Source organism: Anomaloglossus baeobatrachus, chromosome 4, assembly GCF_048569485.1.
Source record: "Anomaloglossus baeobatrachus isolate aAnoBae1 chromosome 4, aAnoBae1.hap1, whole genome shotgun sequence".
In the NCBI taxonomy this organism is placed as follows: domain Eukaryota; kingdom Metazoa; phylum Chordata; class Amphibia; order Anura; family Aromobatidae; genus Anomaloglossus; species Anomaloglossus baeobatrachus.
The window spans coordinates 21,542,337-21,564,096 of NC_134356.1; the positions used below are offsets into that span (position 1 = coordinate 21,542,337).

The 21,760-nt window shown below is 52.0% G+C and overlaps 2 protein-coding genes across 3 annotated transcripts; both read right to left on the bottom strand.

Moving 5' to 3' along the window:
- Nucleotides 1–1,745: 1,745 nt before the first annotated feature.
- Nucleotides 1,746–4,372, bottom strand: CYREN (cell cycle regulator of NHEJ). Its single transcript, XM_075342089.1, has 4 exons — nucleotides 4,223–4,372; nucleotides 3,411–3,530; nucleotides 3,130–3,214; nucleotides 1,746–1,980 (listed from the first exon to the last, which is right to left on the bottom strand). Exons 2-4 carry the CDS (start codon nucleotides 3,524–3,526, stop codon nucleotides 1,777–1,779), a joined length of 405 nt encoding a protein of 134 aa, XP_075198204.1. The 5' UTR covers nucleotides 3,527–3,530; nucleotides 4,223–4,372; the 3' UTR covers nucleotides 1,746–1,776.
- Nucleotides 4,373–6,835: 2,463 nt separating this feature from the next.
- WDR91 (WD repeat domain 91) lies at nucleotides 6,836–17,208 on the bottom strand. Of its 2 annotated transcripts, none has more exons than XM_075343809.1 (16): nucleotides 17,076–17,208; nucleotides 15,985–16,116; nucleotides 15,025–15,204; nucleotides 14,609–14,816; nucleotides 13,337–13,419; nucleotides 12,993–13,096; nucleotides 12,127–12,310; nucleotides 11,875–12,024; nucleotides 11,398–11,594; nucleotides 11,084–11,234; nucleotides 10,891–10,985; nucleotides 10,260–10,422; nucleotides 9,590–9,698; nucleotides 9,239–9,351; nucleotides 7,650–7,847; nucleotides 6,836–7,544 (listed from the first exon to the last, which is right to left on the bottom strand). In XM_075343809.1, the coding sequence occupies exons 2-16, from the start codon at nucleotides 16,105–16,107 to the stop codon at nucleotides 7,383–7,385; spliced, it is 2,220 nt and encodes a 739-aa protein (XP_075199924.1). In that variant the 5' UTR covers nucleotides 16,108–16,116; nucleotides 17,076–17,208; the 3' UTR covers nucleotides 6,836–7,382. The 2 variants fall into 2 exon arrangements, with proteins under 2 accessions (XP_075199924.1, XP_075199923.1); XM_075343808.1 differs by having other exon boundaries at nucleotides 12,993–13,111; nucleotides 17,076–17,207.
- Nucleotides 17,209–21,760: the final 4,552 nt, after the last annotated feature.

Here is a 21,760-nt window from a genome sequence, read left to right on the forward strand (position 1 = left end):
CTCAGAACGACCACTACGAGTATCGTGTAATGCCCTTTGGGCTTAGCAATGCCCCTGTGGTCTTCAAAGAATTCATAAATGACGTCTTCGGTGGCCTCCTCTACTCTTGCATGGTGGTGTACTTGGATGAATTCCCGGTGTTCCCGCCCGATCTGCCCACTCACAGGAGGAGCATTCGTCTGATCCTGCAGAGACTGAGGGAAAACCGCCTGTATGCCATGTTCAAGAAGTGCATTTGTGAGCAGACCTCTCTTCCTTTCCTGGGTTACATTATTTCGGGTGCAAGGCTGAGGAAGGATCCTGAGACAGTGTCTGCGATTCTGAAATGACCTCGTCCTGACGGTGTAAAAGCTATCCAACATTTTCATTATGGCCAAAATATTCTACATTTCTCGTCCCGAACCGCTCCAATGTCTGCCCTGATCCGCAAGGGGGCTCATCCGAAGAGTGTGACCCCTGAGGCTGAATGTGATGCTAGACACTACGAGCAGTATGAATAGAGGGATAGTCAGACAAGCCGGGATTATAAGCCAGGAGGTAATGTATAAGATTCAGGGAGCAGACAGAGACATGGTCAGGAAGAGGTCCGAGGTCAGAAGCCGGGAGATAATGAATAAGGTTCAGGGAGCAGAGACGTGGTCAGGAAGACAACCAAGGTCAGAAGCCGGGAGGTAACGTATAGGGTTCAGGGAGCAGAGACGTGGTCAGGAAGAGGTCCGAGGTCAGAAGCCGGGAGGTAACGTATAAGGTTCAGGGAGCAGACATGTGGTCAGGAAAAGATCTGAGGTCAGAAGCCAAGATCAGAACAATTACACCAAAAAGGAGCCAAGTGCACACTGAGCAAACAGGAAGTACAACTGGCGAAGTTCAGACAGAGCAAGCCCAGTAAAGAAAGAGCAATCACCAGGAACGAGGCGCATCTGTGAAGTCACCTCCCAAAACTAGCGTGGACCCTGGTGCTGAAAAACGTGTCAGCAAGTGCACAAGACACATCGCAGAGCATTTTCAAATGCAAAATGCTCCGCACAGCGGAGCCGTGACACTGAGAACGCTTTCACATCTCTGAAGCCTTTTCATCAGCTGCAGTGCTGCACAGACCAGAGGTCAATAAATAATGATGAGTGAGTGTGCTCATCAATCGATTGCGCATTGGGGTGCTTGGGTACGCTCGCCGCTCGGCCGACTATCTCAAGTGCTCGGATGAGTCATTCGTGAATGATCCAACACGAGGCCCCGGCTCACTTCAGTGACTGACGAGAGCCACTTGCAGTCTCTGAATGGCTCTCACTGGGGGTAAAAATAATATGTTCGGATGTAGTATGTAAAAAAAAACAAAAACAACCCAAAACCTCAGCTGTATCAGCACAGCTTCATTCCTGGACGGATTTCCCCTTTTACAGCTTTTCATACTGATGCTGAGAAGTGTGTGATTCCTCCATCCTCTCTGCTCCTGTCATGGATGCTTTTTTCTCTTCACCTGCATCATTTTCCCTCCCCTATGGCGCTTTCCTCCCTACCGCTGTGTTATCTGCCCTCTCTGAAGACTTAGATGCTTTCCCCTCACGGTATAAAGACGATCAGGCCCTCCCTGACACCATGCAGCGGTGACACAGATCTTAGGTGCGGTGTTTGGGAGCTTCAGCAATGCAGAGAATACAGGTTGTACCTGGGGGTGCGATGCACTAGGTGTGCACAGGGTCTTAGCAAGTGGAGATACGGAAGAATATCAAGAAGTCAGACAGCCATTCATTAAAACTATAAAAATTTATTTTGTTGTCAGCTGAAGAAAATCTCTCTGACGTATTTTAGGGGGTCGTTGTCGGGGTCGTGAGAGTCATTACATGATGGCGGGGGAGTCCGGGGTCTCTCAGATCCGGGGGAGGTCGGGGGCTTCTTCTCGCTGCCTGTATCGGGGGAGGGGGCCGCCTCTTTATAGTCTTCAGCCTTTGTTTTCTCCTTATCTTTTCTCTCTTCTTTACCCTGGAATAGAAGATAAATAGAAGCCTCCTCCATTACTGATAACGACCAGTTATGTTAAGTGACACTTCCCCCGCGCTATATTCTCCATTGTCTCGCAGGTGTCAGCCGCCCCTGAAATTCTCACATTCTACTAGTTATCCCATCACTTTTTAAGCCCTGCTCTAATGTCACCTCCACATAGCGGGGCGCTGCAGGGCGGGGAACGTAAAAGATGAAGAGAAATGCAAAAGAAACCATAAAGACCATTAGCAAGAAAAGGTGAGAATGGCGGACATGTAGAAGACTCGGGGAGAAGATCTTCAGCTGCAAGATATGTACAAAGGAGGAGCAGAAGACCCAACACAAGGGGGCACGGCGCAAAGGGGGCACGGCGGACCCAACACAAGGGAGCACGGCGGACCCAACACAAGGGAGCACGGCGGACCCAACACAAGGGGGCACGGCGCAAAGGGGGCACGGCGCAAAGGGGGCACGGCGGACCCGGTGCAAGGGGGCACGGTGGACCCAACACAAGAGGGCACGGTGGATCCAACACAAGGGGGCACGGCGCATAGGGGGCACGGCGCAAAGGGGCACGGCGGACCCGGTGCAAGGGGGCACGGTGGACCCAACACAAGGGGGCACGGCGGATCCAACACAAGGGGGCACGGCGGACCCAACACAAGGGGGCACGGCGGACCCAACACAAGGGAGCACGGTGGACCCCCAGCACAATGGGGCATGGCGGACCCCCAGCACAACAGGGCATGGCGGACCCCCAACACAAGGGGGCACGGCGGACCCCCAGCACAACGGGGCATGGCGGACCCCCGGCACAAGGGGACACTGCAGACTCGGCGCGGGGGAGTGGCGCGGCGGACCCAGGGCAAAGGGGGGGGGCGGCTGACCCAACGCAAAGGGGGGGGCAGGAGGGGGCGCGATGGACCCAGCGCAGGGGGGGGGGAACAATAGCTGGGTAATAGATGTGAGAAGTCGCTGGGAAAAAACCTTCATAAAAAGGTCTTGACCAAAGGCTGAGGACCACACTCAGAGGAGCGTAGCCTGTGCCGTGCAGGGGGTGGCGATCTGACCATTATGTGCCCCCTGCTGACAATCCTCGGGATAACCACCGAGCTATCCCGCTCTCCGGCTGCACGCGGCTATACGCACCCGGCTCAGCACCTCCAGCGCGCACTCCACCAGCTCCTTCTCATTCATACAATACACCGTCTTCTTCCTGGAGGAACCGGAAACACTAAAAAAGAAAAAGATAGAGATTAAAAAAAATAAAGCAATGTCTAAAATTGGAAGAAAAAAAAAAAAAAGCAAAATTAAAAGGGGAACTCCATCTCTATTTGTTCTAATGTGTAAGTGTCAGATTGGCTCATGCAGCGGGGGTAGAGGGTCCCTGTAAGTGATGAGACTATAGTCGGAGCCCCCCGATCTCTCACACTGGGGTCTTCCTCCTCCACGGTTCTGCGGTGTGCGGCTTCTTGGCAGCGGAGTGATCATCGGTCATCCAGGCCGGCAGCACGCGCCTCTTCACCGCGGAGTCAGCCACGTCCATGACACTAACAAACAAGTGTTACTGATGCATTAACCGCCCCACAACATGGCAGCCACAGCGCCCCCATAATAATGACAGCGCCCCCATAATAATGACAGTGCCCCCATAATAATGACAGTGCCCCCATAATAATGACAGCGCCCCCATAATAATGACAGTGCCCCCATAATAATGACAGTGCCCCCATAATAATGACAGTGCCCCCATAATAATGACAGCGCCCCATAATAATGACAGCGCCCCCATAATAATGACAGCACCCCCATAATAATGACAGCACCCCCATAATAATGACAGCACCCCCATAGTAATCAGTGCCCCATTACAATGACAGCGCCCCCATAACAATGACAGCGCCCCATAATGAGTGTCCCATAAATGCAGCACCCCCATAATAATGACAGTGTCCCATAACTGACAGCGCCCCATAATAATCAGTGCCTCCATAAAAGTGACAGCACCCCACAATAATTACAGTACCCCCATAATAATGACAGAGCCCCATAATAAATCACAGCGCCCCCATAACAATGAAAGCACCCCATAATTACAGTACCCGCATAACAATGACAGCGCCCCCATTACAATGACAGTGGCGCTTAATTACAGCACCCCCATAATAATTACAGCACCAATGACACTAGCACCCCACAAGTTCCCCATCTTGATCACAGTGCCCCCATTACACCCACGTACCTGCAATTTAACCAATTCCTTGCCACATGCTTATTTTTCCAGGGGTTTCTAGCAGCACAGAGTCAGTGCACGATCTGCACCTCACCGCCGAAGCCCCTCACATTCCCACCCGGCAGGGGTGACTTCCTCATTTTAGCAAAAACTACATTTCCCAAAATGCAGCGCGTCGTTCTTATACCCGCAGTAACGGTGTGTGAACACTGGATGGCGCTGTTTCAGTAGGGATTTATCTCCACAGCTCCTACGATTGCAATATTTCCATTCCCCACCAGGTGGCGCTGCTGCAGTAGAAAAGTACATAATGGCTGAGAACACTACTTGGGGGCAGCAACAGAATTTAGGGGACCAGTAACCAGTGTTTCTCCTGTGCAGCTGCTCAGCTGAGACCTTGGATTCTATTTTACAAAAGGTGGTCACTCTCAGCAGGAGCATAACTACAGCAGGTGCAGTCACACCAGGTCCAAGAGCCTAAAGGAGACTATATGAAAAGTCCCAAACAAACGCCCGAGAGCTGTGACCCTACTGGAGATTCGCATTGAGGTCCACCAGCTGCGCCATTGTAAGGCTATGGTCACACAGGGCATTTTTAGCACGGGTTTTGCTTTGATTTTATGCAAATCCATGCTAATAAAATGCTGCTTTCACAGTCCCAACAAACCCTATGAGATGCCATCAATCTCCTACACAACCTACACACACACACACACCCACACAACCTACACACACCCCTACACACACACACACACACCCACACAACCCTACACACACACACAACCCTACACACACACACAACCTACACACACCCCTACACACACACACACACACCCACACAACCTACACACACACCTACACACACACACACACACCCCTACCCACACACACCCCTACACACACACCCACACAACCTACACACACCTACCCACACACACCTACACACACACACACACACCCCTACCCACACACACCCCTACACACACACACACACCCCTACACACACACCCACACAACCTACACACACCTACCCACACACACCTACACACACACACACACACCCCTACCCACACACACCCCTACACACACACACACACCCCTACACACACACCCACACACCCCTACACACACACACCTGCCGCTTTTCCCTGTTTTGTGCTGTGCTTTAGAATGCGCACGTCTATTCTCTTCAGCGTTTTGCCGCGGTTTTTCACCCTACAAGTCATTGGGGAAATGCAAAAAACAAAAGCACCAGAAGACTTCCTGCCATAAGATAAGATTGCTGCAGAAAAAAACGCCCTCTGTGAACATAGCCTAAGGGAGATGTGGCTTCCCCTTAATAAGCTGCTCACTTTAACACTGGCTAGTCCCTATTTGTTTTTTTATTAGCCCCTCCTCCCAGCAGTGGGCAGCTCCTTTGATAAGCCCCTCCTCCTTACAATGGATAAACTCCTCCCTGCAGGGGGCCAGTCCCTTTAATAAGCCCCGCCTCACCATTGATAAGCTCCTCCCAGCAGGAGCCAATCCCTTTGATAAGCCCCTCCTGCTTACCATGAATAAACTCCAAGCAGGGGGCCAGTCCCTTTGATAAGCCCCTCCTCTTTTGCATTGGATAAACTCCTCCCAGCACCTTACCATGGATAAGCTCCTCCCAGCAGGAGCCAGTCCCTTTGACAAGCTCCTCCCAGCAGGAGGGCCAGTCCCTTTCACAAGCCCCTCCTCCTTACCATGGATAAACTACCAGCAGTGGGACCAGTCCCTTTGACAAGGTCCTCCCAGGAGGGGGCCAGTTCCTTTGATAAGCACCTCCCAGCAAGGGGGGGGGGGGGGAGAAGTCTCTGATAAGCCACACCCCCTTGCAGTAGTAAGCTAGCTCCTTCTTATATTTAGTCTATTTAGTTTGTTTGAAGGGTCCTTGTCCTTACCATGAATAAGCTCCTCCCTGCAGGGGGACAGTCCCTTTGATAAGCCCCTCCTCCTCACCATGGATAAGGTCCTTTCTGCGGGGGGGGGGGGGGGGGGGAAGTCCCTCTGTTAAGACCCTCCTCCTTACCAAGATAAGCTCCTCCCAGGGAGGGGGCAGTCCCATCGATAAGCCCCTCCCAGCAGTGGGCTAGTCCCTTTAATAAGCTCCTCCTCCTTACTATGGTTGAACTCCTCCCAGCAGGGGGCCAGTCCCTTTAATAAGCTCCTCCTCCTTACTATGGTTGAACTCCTCCCAGCAGGGGGCCCGTCCCTTTAATAAGCTCCTCCTCCTTACTATGGTTGAACTCCTCCCAGCAGGGGGCCCGTCCCTTTTCCTCACCAGTATAAGCTCCTCCAGGCAAGGCGGGGGGGGGGGGGGGGGGGGTGAGGGCAGTCCCATTAAGCCCCTCCTCTTCACTGTGGAAAAGCTCCTCCCTGCAGGGGGGCAGTCCCTCTGATAAGGCCCTCCTTCTCACCATTAATAGGCTCCTCCCTTACCTTCTTGTTACAGATATATTTCAGCACTGGTCGCCTGTTGTCGGTGCGTCCTGAACCCCCCCTTCCTGTTGTGATTTTCTATGAGGCGCCATCTTATGGACGTTGTGGCATTAACCCCGCCGCCACCATCCCTTTATAAATAAGAGGCGGAGTCAGGACTACTTTTTTCCCCTGCCGGGGGAGGGGAACGCTACGTTTGGTTTTATTGGAGTAATACAATGATACAGATAATACTGACGGTTTCTCTGGAATGTTCGGTGGTGGCGGCGGTGGCCATGATGGCGTCTGCTCCAGTCCTGAGATGAGTCACTGTCGGACGCTACAATTATGGAGCAGATCTTACGATTGGTCCCAAAAGTCCGTGATCTCCACTAATTAAATATATCTGATCCTGGGAAAGCTGGGTCACCACCGGGTCCACCATCACAGCTCACCCAGCTTTCCCAGTGCCCAGAATGGTAACAATGGCCCAGTATTGGCCCCTAAGAAATCAATAAACAGGACAGGATGGAGACTGCTACGTTATAATAAGTTCTGCAGCTTCCTCAGACGTCAGGTGTCACTTCCTCCGCTTGCGGTCAGTGAATGGGCAGAATAAGACAGAAGCTTCTCCCAGCTCAGGCAGCAAGAGCCGCGCTCCACTGCTGCGGGTTTGTTACAATGTGTCAGAGCAGACCGGAGGCTCGTCCCCTGTGGGGGGCGCCGCTCATTTCTGGGCCAGCAGGGTGGTCAGCCGGATTTTCCCGTCCATGGAGGCGGTCAGGCAGGTGCCACATTCCACGGCCGTGCTCCAGTCCACAGTGACCACGGGCGCCCGGTGCCCGCCCAGCGACAGGCAGGTCTCCAGCGTGCTGCCGTCACCGCTCAGCTGCGGAAACAAAGAGGGAGAAGGTAGAGCAGAAGGACACCGCCGGCTCTGCTACATCAGATGAGTCCGCACCGCCTGCAGCACAGCCGCAGTCACCAATGTCACCTTATATATGACGCCGCCATTACTGGAGCACGTCAGCATGTAGTTTCCCTCCGAGTCGAAGGCGAAAAGTCGTCCGCGAGGAAACTGGACCTGTTTGTACCCGCTGTACCCAGACAGCATGAAGGGGCCCGTGGCGTCAGGGGGCAGCGAGTACTCCGACACCTTCTGCCCGCTCTTGTGGATGTTCCACTGAATAAACTGGAAAGAAAAAAATACACTGACCTGTGAACTGGAAACTGTCAGGAAAAAAAGGTGGGGGGGACGGTCAGAAAGAAAGGTGGGGGGACGGTCAGAAAGAAAGGTGGGGGGGACGGACAGTCAGAAAGAAAGGTGGGGGGACGGACAGTCAGAAAGAAAGGTGGGGGGACGGACAGTCAGAAAGAAAGGTGGGGGGACGGACAGTCAGAAAGAAAGGTGGGGGGGACGGACAGTCAGAAAGAAAGGTGGGGGGGGGGACAGTCAGAAAGAAAGGTGGGGGGGGGGGGGACGGTCAAAAAGAAAGGTGGGGGGGGACAGTCAGAAAGAAAGGTGGGGGGGGACAGTCAGAAAGAAAGGTGGGGGGGGACAGTCAGAAAGAAAGGTGGGGGGGGGACAGTCAGAAAGAAAGGTGGGGGGGGACAGTCAGAAAGAAAGGTGGGGGGGGACAGTCAGAAAGAAAGGTGGGGGGGGACAGTCAGAAAGAAAGGTGGGGGGGGACAGTCAGAAAGAAAGGTGGGGGGGGGGGGACAGTCAGAAAGAAAGGTGGGGGGGGACAGTCAGAAAGAAAGGTGGGGGGGGACAGTCAGAAAGAAAGGTGGGGGGGGACAGTCAGAAAGAAAAGGTGGGGGGGGACAGTCAGAAAGAAAAGGTGGGGGGGGACAGTCAGAAAGAAAAGGTGGGGGGGACAGTCAGAAAGAAAAGGTGGGGGGGACAGTCAGAAAGAAAGGTGGGGGGGACAGTCAGAAAGAAAGGTGGGGGGGGGGACAGTCAGAAAGAAAGGTGGGGGGGACAGTCAGAAAGAAAGGTGGGGGGGACAGTCAGAAAGAAAGGTGGGGGGGACAGTCAGAAAGAAAGGTGGGGGGGGACAGTCAGAAAGAAAGGTGGGGGGGACAGTCAGAAAGAAAGGTGGGGGGGACAGTCAGAAAGAAAGGTGGGGGGGACAGTCAGAAAGAAAGGTGGGGGGGGGGGGACGGTCAGAAAGAAAGGGGGGTGGGAGGGACGGTCAGAAAGAAAGGGGGGGTGGGGGAAATGGTCAGCAAGGAAGGGGGAAGCTGATAATCTTCTGTCTGCTTTCCATATTATACGGTGTATTTAGTGATGTGAATGGACGATGGGCCGCAGACTTTGTGATGATAGCGTATCCTTAGCGTATGGCATCAATATGAGATGAGTGGGGATCAGACTGCCGGAAACCCCCAAACCAGCTGTGGACATTGTTGCAACACCTCGACCTGTAAAGTTGCAACTTTGCGAATGGTCTGCCATTAAAAATATCTACTTGTTTTGTGTATACAGCTTTATGTGTCTCCATGGTAACAGACTACAAACAAACCCTGTGTAGTCAGATCCTGCAGGAGGCGATGACTACGACCCCCGTGATCCGCTCTCACCTTCCCGTCCTCCCCGATGCTGTACACGGCGTTCTCATCGTAGCTGAAGTCCACAGAGTACACCTCGCCCCTGTGCGCCTCCCAGCTCATAGCGCACTGGTGCTGCTGCATGTCTGCGGAAAGGAGACACATTACACAGCCAGCGGGCACAAGGACACGTTATTTAAAGAGGCAGTACGCCAGGAAATATGCGTAAATAAACAGCAAGGGAAGTAAAGACAAAGACGCCGGATCTTGCATCATCTCCTCCAAACACCGTCCACTGCGGCTAAACTGACAAAAGGGCGGGGCTTATTTTAAAGGAAAAATAAACAGATGCCTTCTGGTATGTAAGTACATAGCAGCATTTACCAAAAAGTCTGATGACACCATCCGCGGCTCCGGTCACCAGTAAATTACCATTATGATTGAATGAGGTGCAGTTTACAGCGATGGGAACCGGCTGTAGAGAGAACTGCAGCTGTGGAGGGAGAGAACGCAGACAAGTACAGGAGGTAACTCAGGATCAGTAATGTAATGTATGTACACAGTGACTGCACCAGCAGAATAGTGAGTGCAGCTCTGGAGCATAATACAGGCGGTAACTCAGGATCAGTAATGTAATGTATGTACACAGTGACTGCACCAGCAGAATAGTGAGTGCAGCTCTGGAGTATAATACAGGATGTAACTCAGGATCAGTAATGTAATGTATATCCACAGTGACTGCACCAGCAGAATAGTGAGTGCAGCTCTGGAGTATAATACAGGAGGTAACTCAGGATCAGTAATGTAATGTATATCCACAGTGACTGCACCAGCAGAATAGTGAGTGCAGCTCTGGAGTATAATACTGGAGGTAACTCAGGATCAGTAATGTAATGTATGTACACAGTGACTGCACCAGCAGAATAGTGAGTGCAGCTCTGGAGTATAATACAGGATGTAACTCAGGAGCAGTAATGTAATGTATATACACAGTGAGTGCACCAGCAGAATAGAGAGTTCAGCTCTGGAGTAACACCCTATACACCGCCCTTACTTGTTGCTTCATGGTTTTAGTGTCCCACAGTAGTAGTCGTCCTGGCACTTGGTTGCCCCCATTCTCTCCTGCCCCGGGGTTGGGAGGATCTAGGGCGGATGATGGAGCCGCGGCTGAACACACAAATGAGGTCCCGCTGGGGTTACACGCCAGTGAGAGGATCCTATGAGCAGAGACATCTTTAGGGTCACACGTCGCTCGTCTCTATATCCTGCGCCCCTCGGGCAGCGCTCGCCTCTATACCCTGCGCCCCTCGGGCAGCGCTCGCCTCTATACCCTGCGCCCCTCGGGCAGCGCTCGCCTCTATACCCTGCGCCCCTCGGGCAGCGCTCGCCTCTATACCCTGCGCCCCTCGGGCAGCGCTCGCCTCTATACCCTGCGCCCCTCGGGCAGCGCTCGCCTCTATACCCTGCGCCCCTCGGGCAGCGCTCGCCTCTATACCCTGCGCCCCTCGGGCAGCGCTCGCCTCTATACCCTGCGCCCCTCGGGCAGCGCTCGCCTCTATACCCTGCGCCCCTCGGGCAGCGCTCGCCTCTATACCCTGCGCCCCTCGGGCAGCGCTCGCCTCTATACCCTGCGCCCCTCGGGCAGCGCTCGCCTCTACACCCTGCGCCCCTCGGGCAGTGCTCACCTGGGCATTTCGTCAGAGATCCCGATCTCACAGAGGTTTTTCTTGGCTTCGGTGTCATAAAGGCGAACGGTGCCAACCTCACTGCCCAGCAAGAGCTGCGCCCGGGAAGAACGAGAGCGTGGTCAGACAGGAGCCACGTGTGCCACTATGGAGACACAAGGCGCGCGGTGCCTCGGACCCCCACAGCACTCACCAGTCGGTCCCTCTTCGTCGCCCACTCCAGGGACAGGAGGGCAGATTTGGATATGGCCGACGCCTTGGTCTGCATTATACCGTCGATGGACCAAACCTTGATGACCCCGTCCACGTCCAGGCTGGCGACACGTCGGCCCGAGCAGTCCACCCTGAAAAGCCAAAAACAAGCCATACGTTTGTTACAATGTGTCAGTGCAGGTAAGGACGGATAAAAATACAGAATGTTTCCATTCACTGACAGCAAGCAGAAATATGGTAAACAACATGGAAAGCCATCTTTATGCTCCGGAGCAGGCAGAGGTCGGGGGTTACCGGCAGTGCATGATGGAGGAGTGGTGCTCCCCGTACTCGTCCTGGCTGAGCACGATGAACGGCTGCTCCGCTTTCTCCCCTCCGCCCGACGCGCTCCCCTTCACCCCCTTCATCAGAGCATCCACCGGGTCATGTGGCGTCTCGGGGCGAAGCTCGGACTCTGCGTCCCCCGTTTCCGGCTTCTTCTCCAGGCTTTGCTGTGAGGGACAGGACATCATATACATTAATACCGCCATCTCTTACCAAACGTGGCCCATTATCCTTCCTCCTCCATCTTCTCCTCACCCTACCGTCCACCTTTCCTCTAGTGCGGTCACATTTTCAGGTTTCCTCTCGTGCTGCCCCTATTCTCTCGATTGCTCTTCCTAGCCTCAGACTTGCCCAACTAACCCGACCCATCAATATTATGATTGGGAACATTTTAAGACCCCCCTCCCCCACTCTCTCTGTACACGTCTCCTGTATATGTCTTCTCACCTGTGACTGCGTCTTGGAGAACAGCTCCTTCCTCTCCTGGAGGCGCCGCTGCCTCTGCTGCACCACTCCGACGTCAGGCACGGCCGGGGCGCCGAGCACGCTGGTCACACTCTTCACCTCCTTCGTCACACTGAGGGTCTCTTTTGTTTTCTGAGCATGAAAACAGTAATATTTAATTAGTATTGATAAATCGCTTATGGTATTGTTCTCTGTTATCAGCCACGACACACATTACACTAGAAATATGTATACCTGACTGTTCCCCGGTTCTTTCTTCAGGGGGAGACCAGCGGCGCTCTGTGTGGGAGACGACATGGCGGCCTGAGGAGGTCGGGGGACGACTTTCTTACTCTGCGGCAGCAAAGAAGAGAGGAACCCGGAGGTCTTCTGAGACTGCACCGCGGACCCGGAGCTTCTCTGGCTGGAAATCATCGTACTGGGAATATGAGCAAAACATTACTGTGAGCGCAGTATTATAGCAGTTATATTCCTGTACATAGGGGCAGTATTATAGTAGTTATATTCTTGTACATAAGAGCAGTATTATAGTAGTTATATTCTTGTACATAAGAGCAGTATTATAGTAGTTATATTCTTGCACATAGGGGCAGTATTATAGTAGTTATATTCCTGTACATAGGGGACAGTATTATAGTAGTTATATTCTTGTACATAGGGGCAGTATTATAGTAGTTATATTCTTGTACATAAGAGCAGTATTATAGTAGTTATATTCTTGTACATAGGGGCAGTATTATAGTAGTTATATTCTTGTACATAGGGGACAGTATTATAGTAGTTATATTCTTGTACATAGGGGGCAGTATTATAGTAGTTATATTCTTGTACATAGGGGGCAGTATTATAGTAGTTATATTCTTGTACATAGGGGCAGTATTATAGTAGTTATATTCTTGTACATAGGAGCAGTATTATAGTAGTTATATTCTTGTACATAGGGGGCAGTATTATAGTAGTTATATTCTTGTACATAGGGGGCAGTATTATAGTAGTTATATTCTTGTACATAGGAGCAGTATTATAGTAGTTATATTCTTGTACATAGGGGGCAGTATTATAGTAGTCACATATAATCGTGTTGTCCTGATTTCACTCACAGCTCGGAGTCTCCCAGACGGTCCATGTTGGAGACATAGTGCGGCAGCTTATGGTGCACCATAGGGCCGTCGTCGCCTTCTTTTCTCAGTCGGTGTGCCTCCGCCTGCAGAGCAAAGAGCTAAGAAAACAACAGATGTAAAAGTTATGGTAAAAAGCAACACAATGAAATATATTAATCCCACTGATCCCTCTGAGCGGACGGCCGGGGTCCACTAGAACCTGGATTGTTAGTATCTTTCTGCTTTGGCGCATGGGGGGGTCCCCAATTGCACGTACAGAGAGCAGTTCTGCTGTGATGTAGATAGCGGCACGTCGCTCTCCGTCCTCGCCCGGCTGCACCCACCTTCTGTCTCAGGGCCTCGTTCTCCTCCTGAATATGGAAGATTCGCTGACACTCCGCATCAAAGCTGAGGATGGTTGGAATAGGTGCAGGGATCGTTAAAGAGAAAATCCGCCTCTGATCAATGCATATATTTAGATAATATTTCTAAGCTCAAATTAATGTCCTTTATAAAGACACAAAATATAATCAGTAAAAGCTTCACTTGTCTCGGTTTTAGATTTAGTATTTTTTTTTGTTTTTTTTCCTCTAGTCACCACCAAAGCTAAATTGTGGATTCAGACGGTTCCAGTGATCAAGGAACAAAAAGGCAAAATGGGAGATTATGAGATGAGTGATAACGAGCAGATCTGCTAATGGAGATCACCGCACATAATCATCCAACATCCGCTCACAATCTATATAAAAAAAGAAGTACTTTACCTGTAAACTTACTAAATAGGAGGATATTAAAAGGCACATAATTTCTGTACTGAGCCTGAGTTACCGCCTGTATTATACTCCAGAGCTGCACTCACTATTCTGCTAGTGCAGTCACTGTGTACATACATTACATTACTGATCCTGTTACCTCCTGTATTATACTCCAGAGCTGCACTCACTATTCTGCTGGTGCAGTCACTGTGTACATACATTACATTACTGATCCTGAGTTACCTCCTGTATTATCCTCCAGAGCTGCCCTCACTATTCTGCTGGTGCAGTCACTGTGTACATACATTACATTACTGATCCGGAGTTACCTCCTGTATTATACTCCAGAGCTGCACTCACTATTCTGCTGGTGCAGTCACTGTGTACATACATTACATTACTGATCCTGAGTTACCTCCTGTATTATACTCCAGAGCTGCACTCAATATTCTGCTGGTGCAGTCACTGTGTACATACATTACATTACTGATCCTGAGTTACCTCCTGTATTATACTCCAGAGCTGCACTCACTATTCTACTGGTGGAGTCACTGTGTATATACATTACATTACTGATCCTGAGTTACCTCCTGTATTATACTCCAGAGCTGCACTCAATATTCTGCTGGTGCAGTCATTGTGTACATACATTACATTACTGATCCTGAGTTACCTCCTGTATTATACTCCAGAGCTGCACTCACTATTCTGCTGGTGCAGTCACATTACAGAAGATAACATCCTGAACACACAGGGAATATTGGGAGATTAGCAGAATTGTATCTGCAGCACTAATATTTCGGGGTGAGTTCTCCAGGATTTATCGCCCCCCTGTCTTTTCACTTTTCCCATGAAGGATATGCATGCACTGGAAGAGGACGCTGAGGAAGTTGTGCAGAGACACAGTGAAGGTGTCTGCCCACTGCCGGGAGAAGTACGTGGAGAAGGTCGGGTTAACATCGGGCGCAGGGAGAAAAGGAAGCGCGAACCATTCCTTCCACTCCGCCTGGTTCTGCAGCTCCGGCGCCTGCTTCTGGAAGAAGTCGTGTGCTTTGTCCGTCCGGCTGCTCTGTAATATAATATAATATGTCAATCACCAAAGCAATGGGGAAAATAACAGTTACACGCTGCTGACACCTAGTGGTGAGACTGGCGTCACTACAGACAGGGGGAAAAAAAAATCTCGCTTTACAGTCTACAGCAAACTTTGATTAGGCGGATTAACAAAAGTGTAAAATGACATTAACCCTGCGTGTCTGAAATATACACACTTGTACCTGTATAGTGCAGACCAGATAATAGCGGAACAGGCTGGTCTTCAGCTTGTTAACCGTCGGGCGATAGACGTCCTCCAGTCGGCTGAAGAGGCGCCGCTCCAGGTAACTCCAGTAATCCAGCAGCCCGTTCAGGTCATAGCTCTGGATAAACTGCAGTAATTGATCCACAATCCGATCCACCTTACCAAAAACAATAGCTACAAATAGGAACGTGACCTGATACATTGGCCCTCCACCATGCTTTATACTGCAGCAATTCCACATTATTTTGCAGACTTAATTTAAGATTTTTGAACCTTTGAACCCAGGACTAGTAAGTATTGATTATAACCAGATACGGTAGATTTATGAGCCCAACCACATCAAGGTCCCTTGGCATTATAATCTATGTGGCCTCTTTTGTAGACCAGGTCCGGGTATATGTGGCATTTTTGGGGGAATGAGGACACAATAAAGTCAATATACCAACCTCTGCCTGGATCTTATAATGATCATTTGATTCTGAGGATCATTTTGACTTGATCTCCCCCTTAAAGGGGACCTGTCACTTCCCAAAAATATATATTTGTGTTTACCTGGTGTAAATGCCGCTGTTCTCCTGAATCCGGCGATGTTTTTCTTTAGTTCCTGTGACTTTCCCTTCTTGAGATATGGCCTCCTCTGCCCTGCATATAGATCTAGTCTTATTACCAATGTGGGTGTGGGCCACGGAATAGTCAAGAACCACGCCCACTTGGCTAATAATCCCAGATTTATAAGCAAGGAAACGAGGCCATATCTCAGCAACGGAGAGGAGCAGGAACAAAAGTAAAACATCGCCGGATTCAGGAGAACAGCGGCGTTTACACCAGGTAAACAAACTAACATTTTAAGGCAAAGTGACAGATCGTCTTTAAATAAGAGATTAAAAAGAAGCTGCAGAATGACAATAAGACAAGGAAAACCTGGATTGCGACTTACACGGAAACCCTTCTCCTTGTCCGCTTTAATATCCGCGTCAAAATACTTCAAGGTGTTGGTGAATCCCCTGAAGGTGAGATACTCCCTCACCAGATCATCGGTGCGCTCCACCGCCGACGTCATCCCCAACTTCTAGACATATAAGACAAAAAAAACATGAATTAAAGGATGATTATGGATCGGATGGCAGATCTATCACACCGGAGTCTAACTGCTGAAGTCAAAGTTAGCGCTTGATCGCAGCAGTTTAACCCATTAGATGCCACTGTCAATCACAACAGTGACATTTAAGGGGTTAAACTGCTGTGCTCTGTTTGTAGCTGTGAAGACACCAGTGCCAACCATAGCATACAGCGTCCCACTCCATAGATGCGGTGTGCACATGTAACTGTGAGGCCTGGGCAGAGCTGTCCCCACCACATTGCTGGCGGCCCAGATTACACTGCATGTGCACCGAAGAAGGGCTGCGGACCCTTATAAGAAGGCGACGACTCGCAGGACCCCCGTCCATCGGGCACAGAATACGGACATGACCCTTAAACTCGTGAACTCCTCTCTATATTACGATGCATGACAACCACAAGTACTCGAGCCTGGAGTAAAGGAAGATAGATCCTCCATCTCTTCTCATGGGGCCCCTTGGCAAAAATAACTGGGGGATCCAGGTTCTTGGACCCCCAAATGATCTTTCAAAACACTGTGCAAATGCTCAATGGAAAGCGTATGAGTCCATACATTGCTGTGTGCATGCTGATGCCGGAGCGATTGGTGGGGGGGTCGGGGGGAGCAAATTGACCCCTTCCATATTCTGTGTCCCCCACCATCGGCTGCCCCATATAAATAGGACATAGGGTCCCAGAAATGTTATATATGGGGTTACTCTGTTATATTACTATCTATTATGCCATGTACATTATATAACCCAGGTTCTATTAGAGTATATACGGTAAATTGCATGAACGTTCCATTAGAATGCTCAGGTCCCACCACGTTCCATTCCACCACGTGACCTCTCACAACCTTCCATCAGCAATTCCCCCACTTTCACTTCTGACCCGTCTGCAATGAGCATGCGCCCCCCGAGCTCTTACCTCCCGGGGACCCCCGCTCTGCCGCTGTCACCGTGGATAACGCAGGCGGCCGGGTCACATGACAAAGCAGGAAGCGCCGGTCACGAGGGGGATCTGAAAGTCCCCTATACATCAGCAGACCCTTGTTTGAGATAGAGCCTTCCCACATCCGCCATGTTGGAATGAAAGCGAGGCTCACATTTTCCCCAACCGCCGAGCAGATGTTATCTGTGGCCGTAAACCGCCGCCTGTCGTTAGGAAGTGTTAATAAACCTTGATTATACTGTGTGATGTGTTTATCCAGCAATTACAATAAAAAACTTTATTGAAAATGAAGTCAGACAGTATAATGTCAGATCCCATATATAGTTTTTATTTATTTGTTTTTAGTACTATAGTACTTTTTTTTTCTAGACTATTTTTGTAGATTTTAATTGCCTCATTTTATTTTATCATCCAAAGTACCGAGAAAATGATAAAAAAAATAATAAATATAAAAAAATGCCAGTGTTAGTGACTGGCAGTGGTATCTAAATGGTTAACCAGCAGTGATCTGAGCTAGGTCTGGTCGCTGCTGTTACATGCAACATATACGTAGGCCCCGCCAAACACGTAAAGGCTCCGCCATAGTCGTACAGATCCATCCATCGGATATGGTGACGCTGCGGCCTGTACTGTCATGTTGATACTCTGGCTGGTACTGTCATGGTGACACTGTGGCTGGTACTGTTATGGTGACACTGTGGCTGGTACTGTTATGGTGACACTCTGGCTGGTACTTTCATAGCACCACTCCAGCTGGTACTCTTCTGGTGACACTGTGGCTGGTACTGTCATGGCAACACTCTGGCTGGTACTGTCATGGCGACACTCTGGCTAGTACTGTCATGTTGATACTCTGGCTGGTACGGTCATGGCGACACTCTGCCTGGTACTGTCATGGCGACACTGGATGGTACTGTCATGGCGACACTCTGGCTGGTACTGTCATGGCGACACTCTGGCTGGTACTGTCATGGCGACACTCTGGCTGGTACTGTCATGGTCACACTCTGGCTGGTACTCTCATGGTCACGCTCTGGCTGGTACTGTCATGGTCACACTCTGGCTGGTACTCTCATGGTCACGCTCTGGCTGGTACTGTCATGGCGACATTCTGGCTGGTACTGTCATGGCGACATTCTGGCTGGTACTGTCATGGCGACACTCTGGCTGGTACTGTTATGACGACACTCTGGCTGGTACTGTCATGGTGACACTGTGGCTGGTACTGTCATGGTGACACTGTGGCTGGTACTGTTATGGTGACACTCTGGCTGGTACTGTCATGGTCACGTTCTGGCTGGTACTCTTCTGGTGACACTGTGGCTGGTACTGTCATGGCAACACTCTGGCTGGTACTGTCATGGCGACACTCTGGCTAGTACTGTCATGTTGATACTCTGGCTGGTACGGTCATGGCGACACTCTGCCTGGTACTGTCATGGCGACACTGGATGGTACTGTCATGGCGACACTCTGGCTGGTACTGTCATGGCGACACTCTGGCTGGTACTGTCATGGCGACACTCTGGCTGGTACTGTCATGGCGACACTCTGGCTGGTACTGTCATGGCGACACTCTGGCTGGTACTGTCATGGTCACACTCTGGCTGGTACTCTCATGGTCACGCTCTGGCTGGTACTGTCATGGCGACACTCTGGCTGGTACTGTCATGGCGACACTCTGGCTGGTACTGTCATGGCGACACTCTGGCTGGTACTGTCATGGTCACACTCTGGCTGGTACAGTCATGGTCACACTCTGGCTGGTACAGTCATGGTCACACTCTGGCTGGTACTGTTATGACGACACTCTGGCTGGTACTGTCATGGCAACACTCTGGCTGGTACTGTCATGGCGACACGCTATCTGGTACTGTCATGGTCACGTTCTGGCTGGTACTGTCATGGTCACACTCTGGCTGGTACTGTCATGTTGATACTCTGGCTGGTACGGTCATGGCGACACTCTGCCTGGTACTGTCATGGCGACACTATGGCTGGTACTGTCATGGCGACACTCTGGCTGGTACTGTCATGGTGACACGCTATCTGGTACTGTCATGGTCACGTTCTGGCTGGTACTGTCATGGTCACACTCTGGCTGGTACTGTCATGTTGATACTCTGGCTGGTACGGTCATGGCGACACTCTGGCTGGTACGGTCATGGCGACACTCTGGCTGGTACTGTCATGGCAACACTCTGGCTGGTACTGTCATGGCGACACTCTGGCTGGTACTGTCATGGCAACACTCTGGCTGGTACTCTCATGGTCACGCTCTGGCTGGTACTGTCATGGCGACATTCTGGCTGGTACTGTCATGGCGACACTCTGGCTGGTACTGTCATGGCGACACTCTGGCTGGTACTGTCATGGCGACACTCTGGCTGGTACTGTCATGGTCACACCCTGGCTGGTACAGTCATGGTCACACTCTGGCTGGTACAGTCATGGTCACACTCTGGCTGGTACTGCTATGACGACACTCTGGCTGGTACTGTTATGACGACACTCTGGCTGGTACTGTCATGGCAACACTCTGGCTGGTACTGTCATGGTGACACGCTATCTGGTACTGTCATGGTCACACTCTGGCTGGTACTGTCATGGCAACACTCTGGCTGGTACTGTCATGGCAACACTCTGGCTGGTACTGTCATGGCAACACTCTGGCTGGTACTGTCATGGTGACACCTCGTCTGGTACAGTCATGGTCACACTCTGGGTGGTACAGTCATGGTCACACTCTGGCTGGTACTGTTATAATGACACTCCGGTTGGGCTTATTATGGTTCCATTATAGCTTTCATGGTAATATCAGTATGACTGGCAGCATTACAGGACCCGAGATGTCGGCACTGTGGTTGTCACTGGCTTACTTTCTCACAGGATTGCCCCTGGTTGGGGAATATGGCGCACAACACACTACAGCGCCCCCCAGTGTCTCCTCGGGCCCGCCCAGTGCACTCATTCTGGGGGTTCAGGGCCTAATTCAGCCATTCTGCCCCTGTTCTTCTCTTAAGTGACGTTGTGCTCCTCCCCACAGGGCATTAGATATAAGGGGGTTGTGAATAGTGAGGTGGGTACTTTATTGGGGTCACTTATAGGACTTATTTGACCTCTTCTGGGACAATGGCTGCCGCTTCTGGGCCCTGTGTGGGGAGGTGACTGCACCCTCCTGTGTGTGGGGAGGTGACTGCGCTCTCCTGTGTGGGGAGGTGACTGCACTCTCCTGTGTGGGGGGAGGTGACTGCGCCCTCCTGTGTGTGGGGAGGTGACTGCGCCCTCCTGTGTGTGGGGAGGTGACTGCACTCTCCTGTATGTGGGGAGGTGACTGCGCTCTCCTGTGTGTGGGGAGGTGACTGCACTCTCCTGTGTGTGTGGGGAGGTGACTGCACTCTCCTGTGTGTGGGGAGGTGACTGCGCCCTCCTGTGTGTGTGGGGAGGTGACTGCGCCCTCCTGTGTGTGTGGGGAGGTGACTGCGCCCTCCTGTGTGTGTGGGGAGGTGACTGCGCCCTCCTGTGTGTGGGGAGGTGACTGCGCTCTCCTGTGTGTGGGGAGGTGACTGCGCTCTCCTGTGTGTGGGGAGGTGACTGCGCTCTCCTGTGTGTGGGGAGGTGACTGCGCCCTCCTGTGTGTGTGGGGAGGTGACTGCGCTCTCCTGTGTGTGGGGAGGTGACTGCGCTCTCCTGTGTGTGTGGGGAGGTGACTGCGCTCTCCTGTGTGTGGGGAGGTGACTGCGCTCTCCTGTGTGTGTGGGGAGGTGACTGCGCCCTCCTGTGTGTGGGGAAGTGACTGCGCCCTCCTGTGTGTGTGGGGAGGAGACTGCGCCCTCCTGTGTGTGGGGAGGTGACTGCACCCTCCTGTGTGTGGGGAGGTGACTGCACCCTCCTGTGTGTGGGGAGGTAACTGCGCCCTCCTGTGTGTGTGAGGAGGAGACTGCGCCCTCCTGTGTGTGTGGGGAGGTGACTGCGCCCTCCTGTGTGTGTGGGGAGGTGACTGCGCCCTCCTGTGTGTGTGGGGAGGTGACTGCGCCCTCCTGTGTGTGTGGGGAGGTGACTGCGCCCTCCTGTGTGTGGGGAGGTGACTGCGCTCTCCTGTGTGTGTGGGGAGGTGACTGCGCCCTCCTGTGTGTGGGGAGGTGACTGCGCCCTCCTGTGTGTGTGGGGAGGAGACTGCGCTCTCCTGTGTGTGGGGAGGTGACTGCGCCCTCCTGTGTGTGTGGGGAGGTGACTGCGCCCTCCTGTGTGTGGGGAGGTGACTGCGCTCTCCTGTGTGTGTGGGGAGGTGACTGCGCCCTCCTGTGTGTGGGGAGGTGACTGCGCTCTCCTGTGTGTGTGGGGAGGTGACTGCGCCCTCCTGTGTGTGGGGAGGTGACTGCGCTCTCCTGTGTGTGGGGAGGTGACTGCGCTCTCCTGTGTGTGTGGGGAGGTGACTGCGCCCTCCTGTGTGTGGGGAGGTGACTGCGCCCTCCTGTGTGTGGGGAAGTGACTGCGCCCTCCTGTGTGTGTGGGGAGGTGACTGCGCTCTCCTGTGTGTGTGGGGAGGTGACTGCGCTCTCCTGTGTGTGTGGGGAGGTGACTGCGCCCTCCTGTGTGTGGGGAGGTGACTGCGCCCTCCTGTGTGTGTGGGGAGGTGACTGCGCCCTCCTGTGTGTGTG

Coding starts and splice junctions, on each gene's coding strand:
- CYREN (XM_075342089.1), bottom strand. CDS start 3,526: ATGGACGTGGCTGACTCCGCGGTGAAGAGGCGCGTGCTGCCGGCCTGG. Junction 3,215..3,410: donor TGGAGGAGGAAGACCCCAGT/GTGAGAGATCGG, acceptor TTTCTTTTTTAG/TGTTTCCGGTTCCTCCAGGA. Junction 1,981..3,129: donor CGCTGGAGGTGCTGAGCCGG/GTGCGTATAGCC, acceptor CTTCTATTCCAG/GGTAAAGAAGAGAGAAAAGA.
- WDR91 (XM_075343808.1), bottom strand. CDS start 16,107: ATGACGTCGGCGGTGGAGCGCACCGATGATCTGGTGAGGGAGTATCTC. Junction 11,595..11,874: donor TCTCCAAGACGCAGTCACAG/GTGAGAAGACAT, acceptor TGTCCCTCACAG/CAAAGCCTGGAGAAGAAGCC. Junction 7,848..9,238: donor GCATCGGGGAGGACGGGAAG/GTGAGAGCGGAT, acceptor TTTTCTTTCCAG/TTTATTCAGTGGAACATCCA.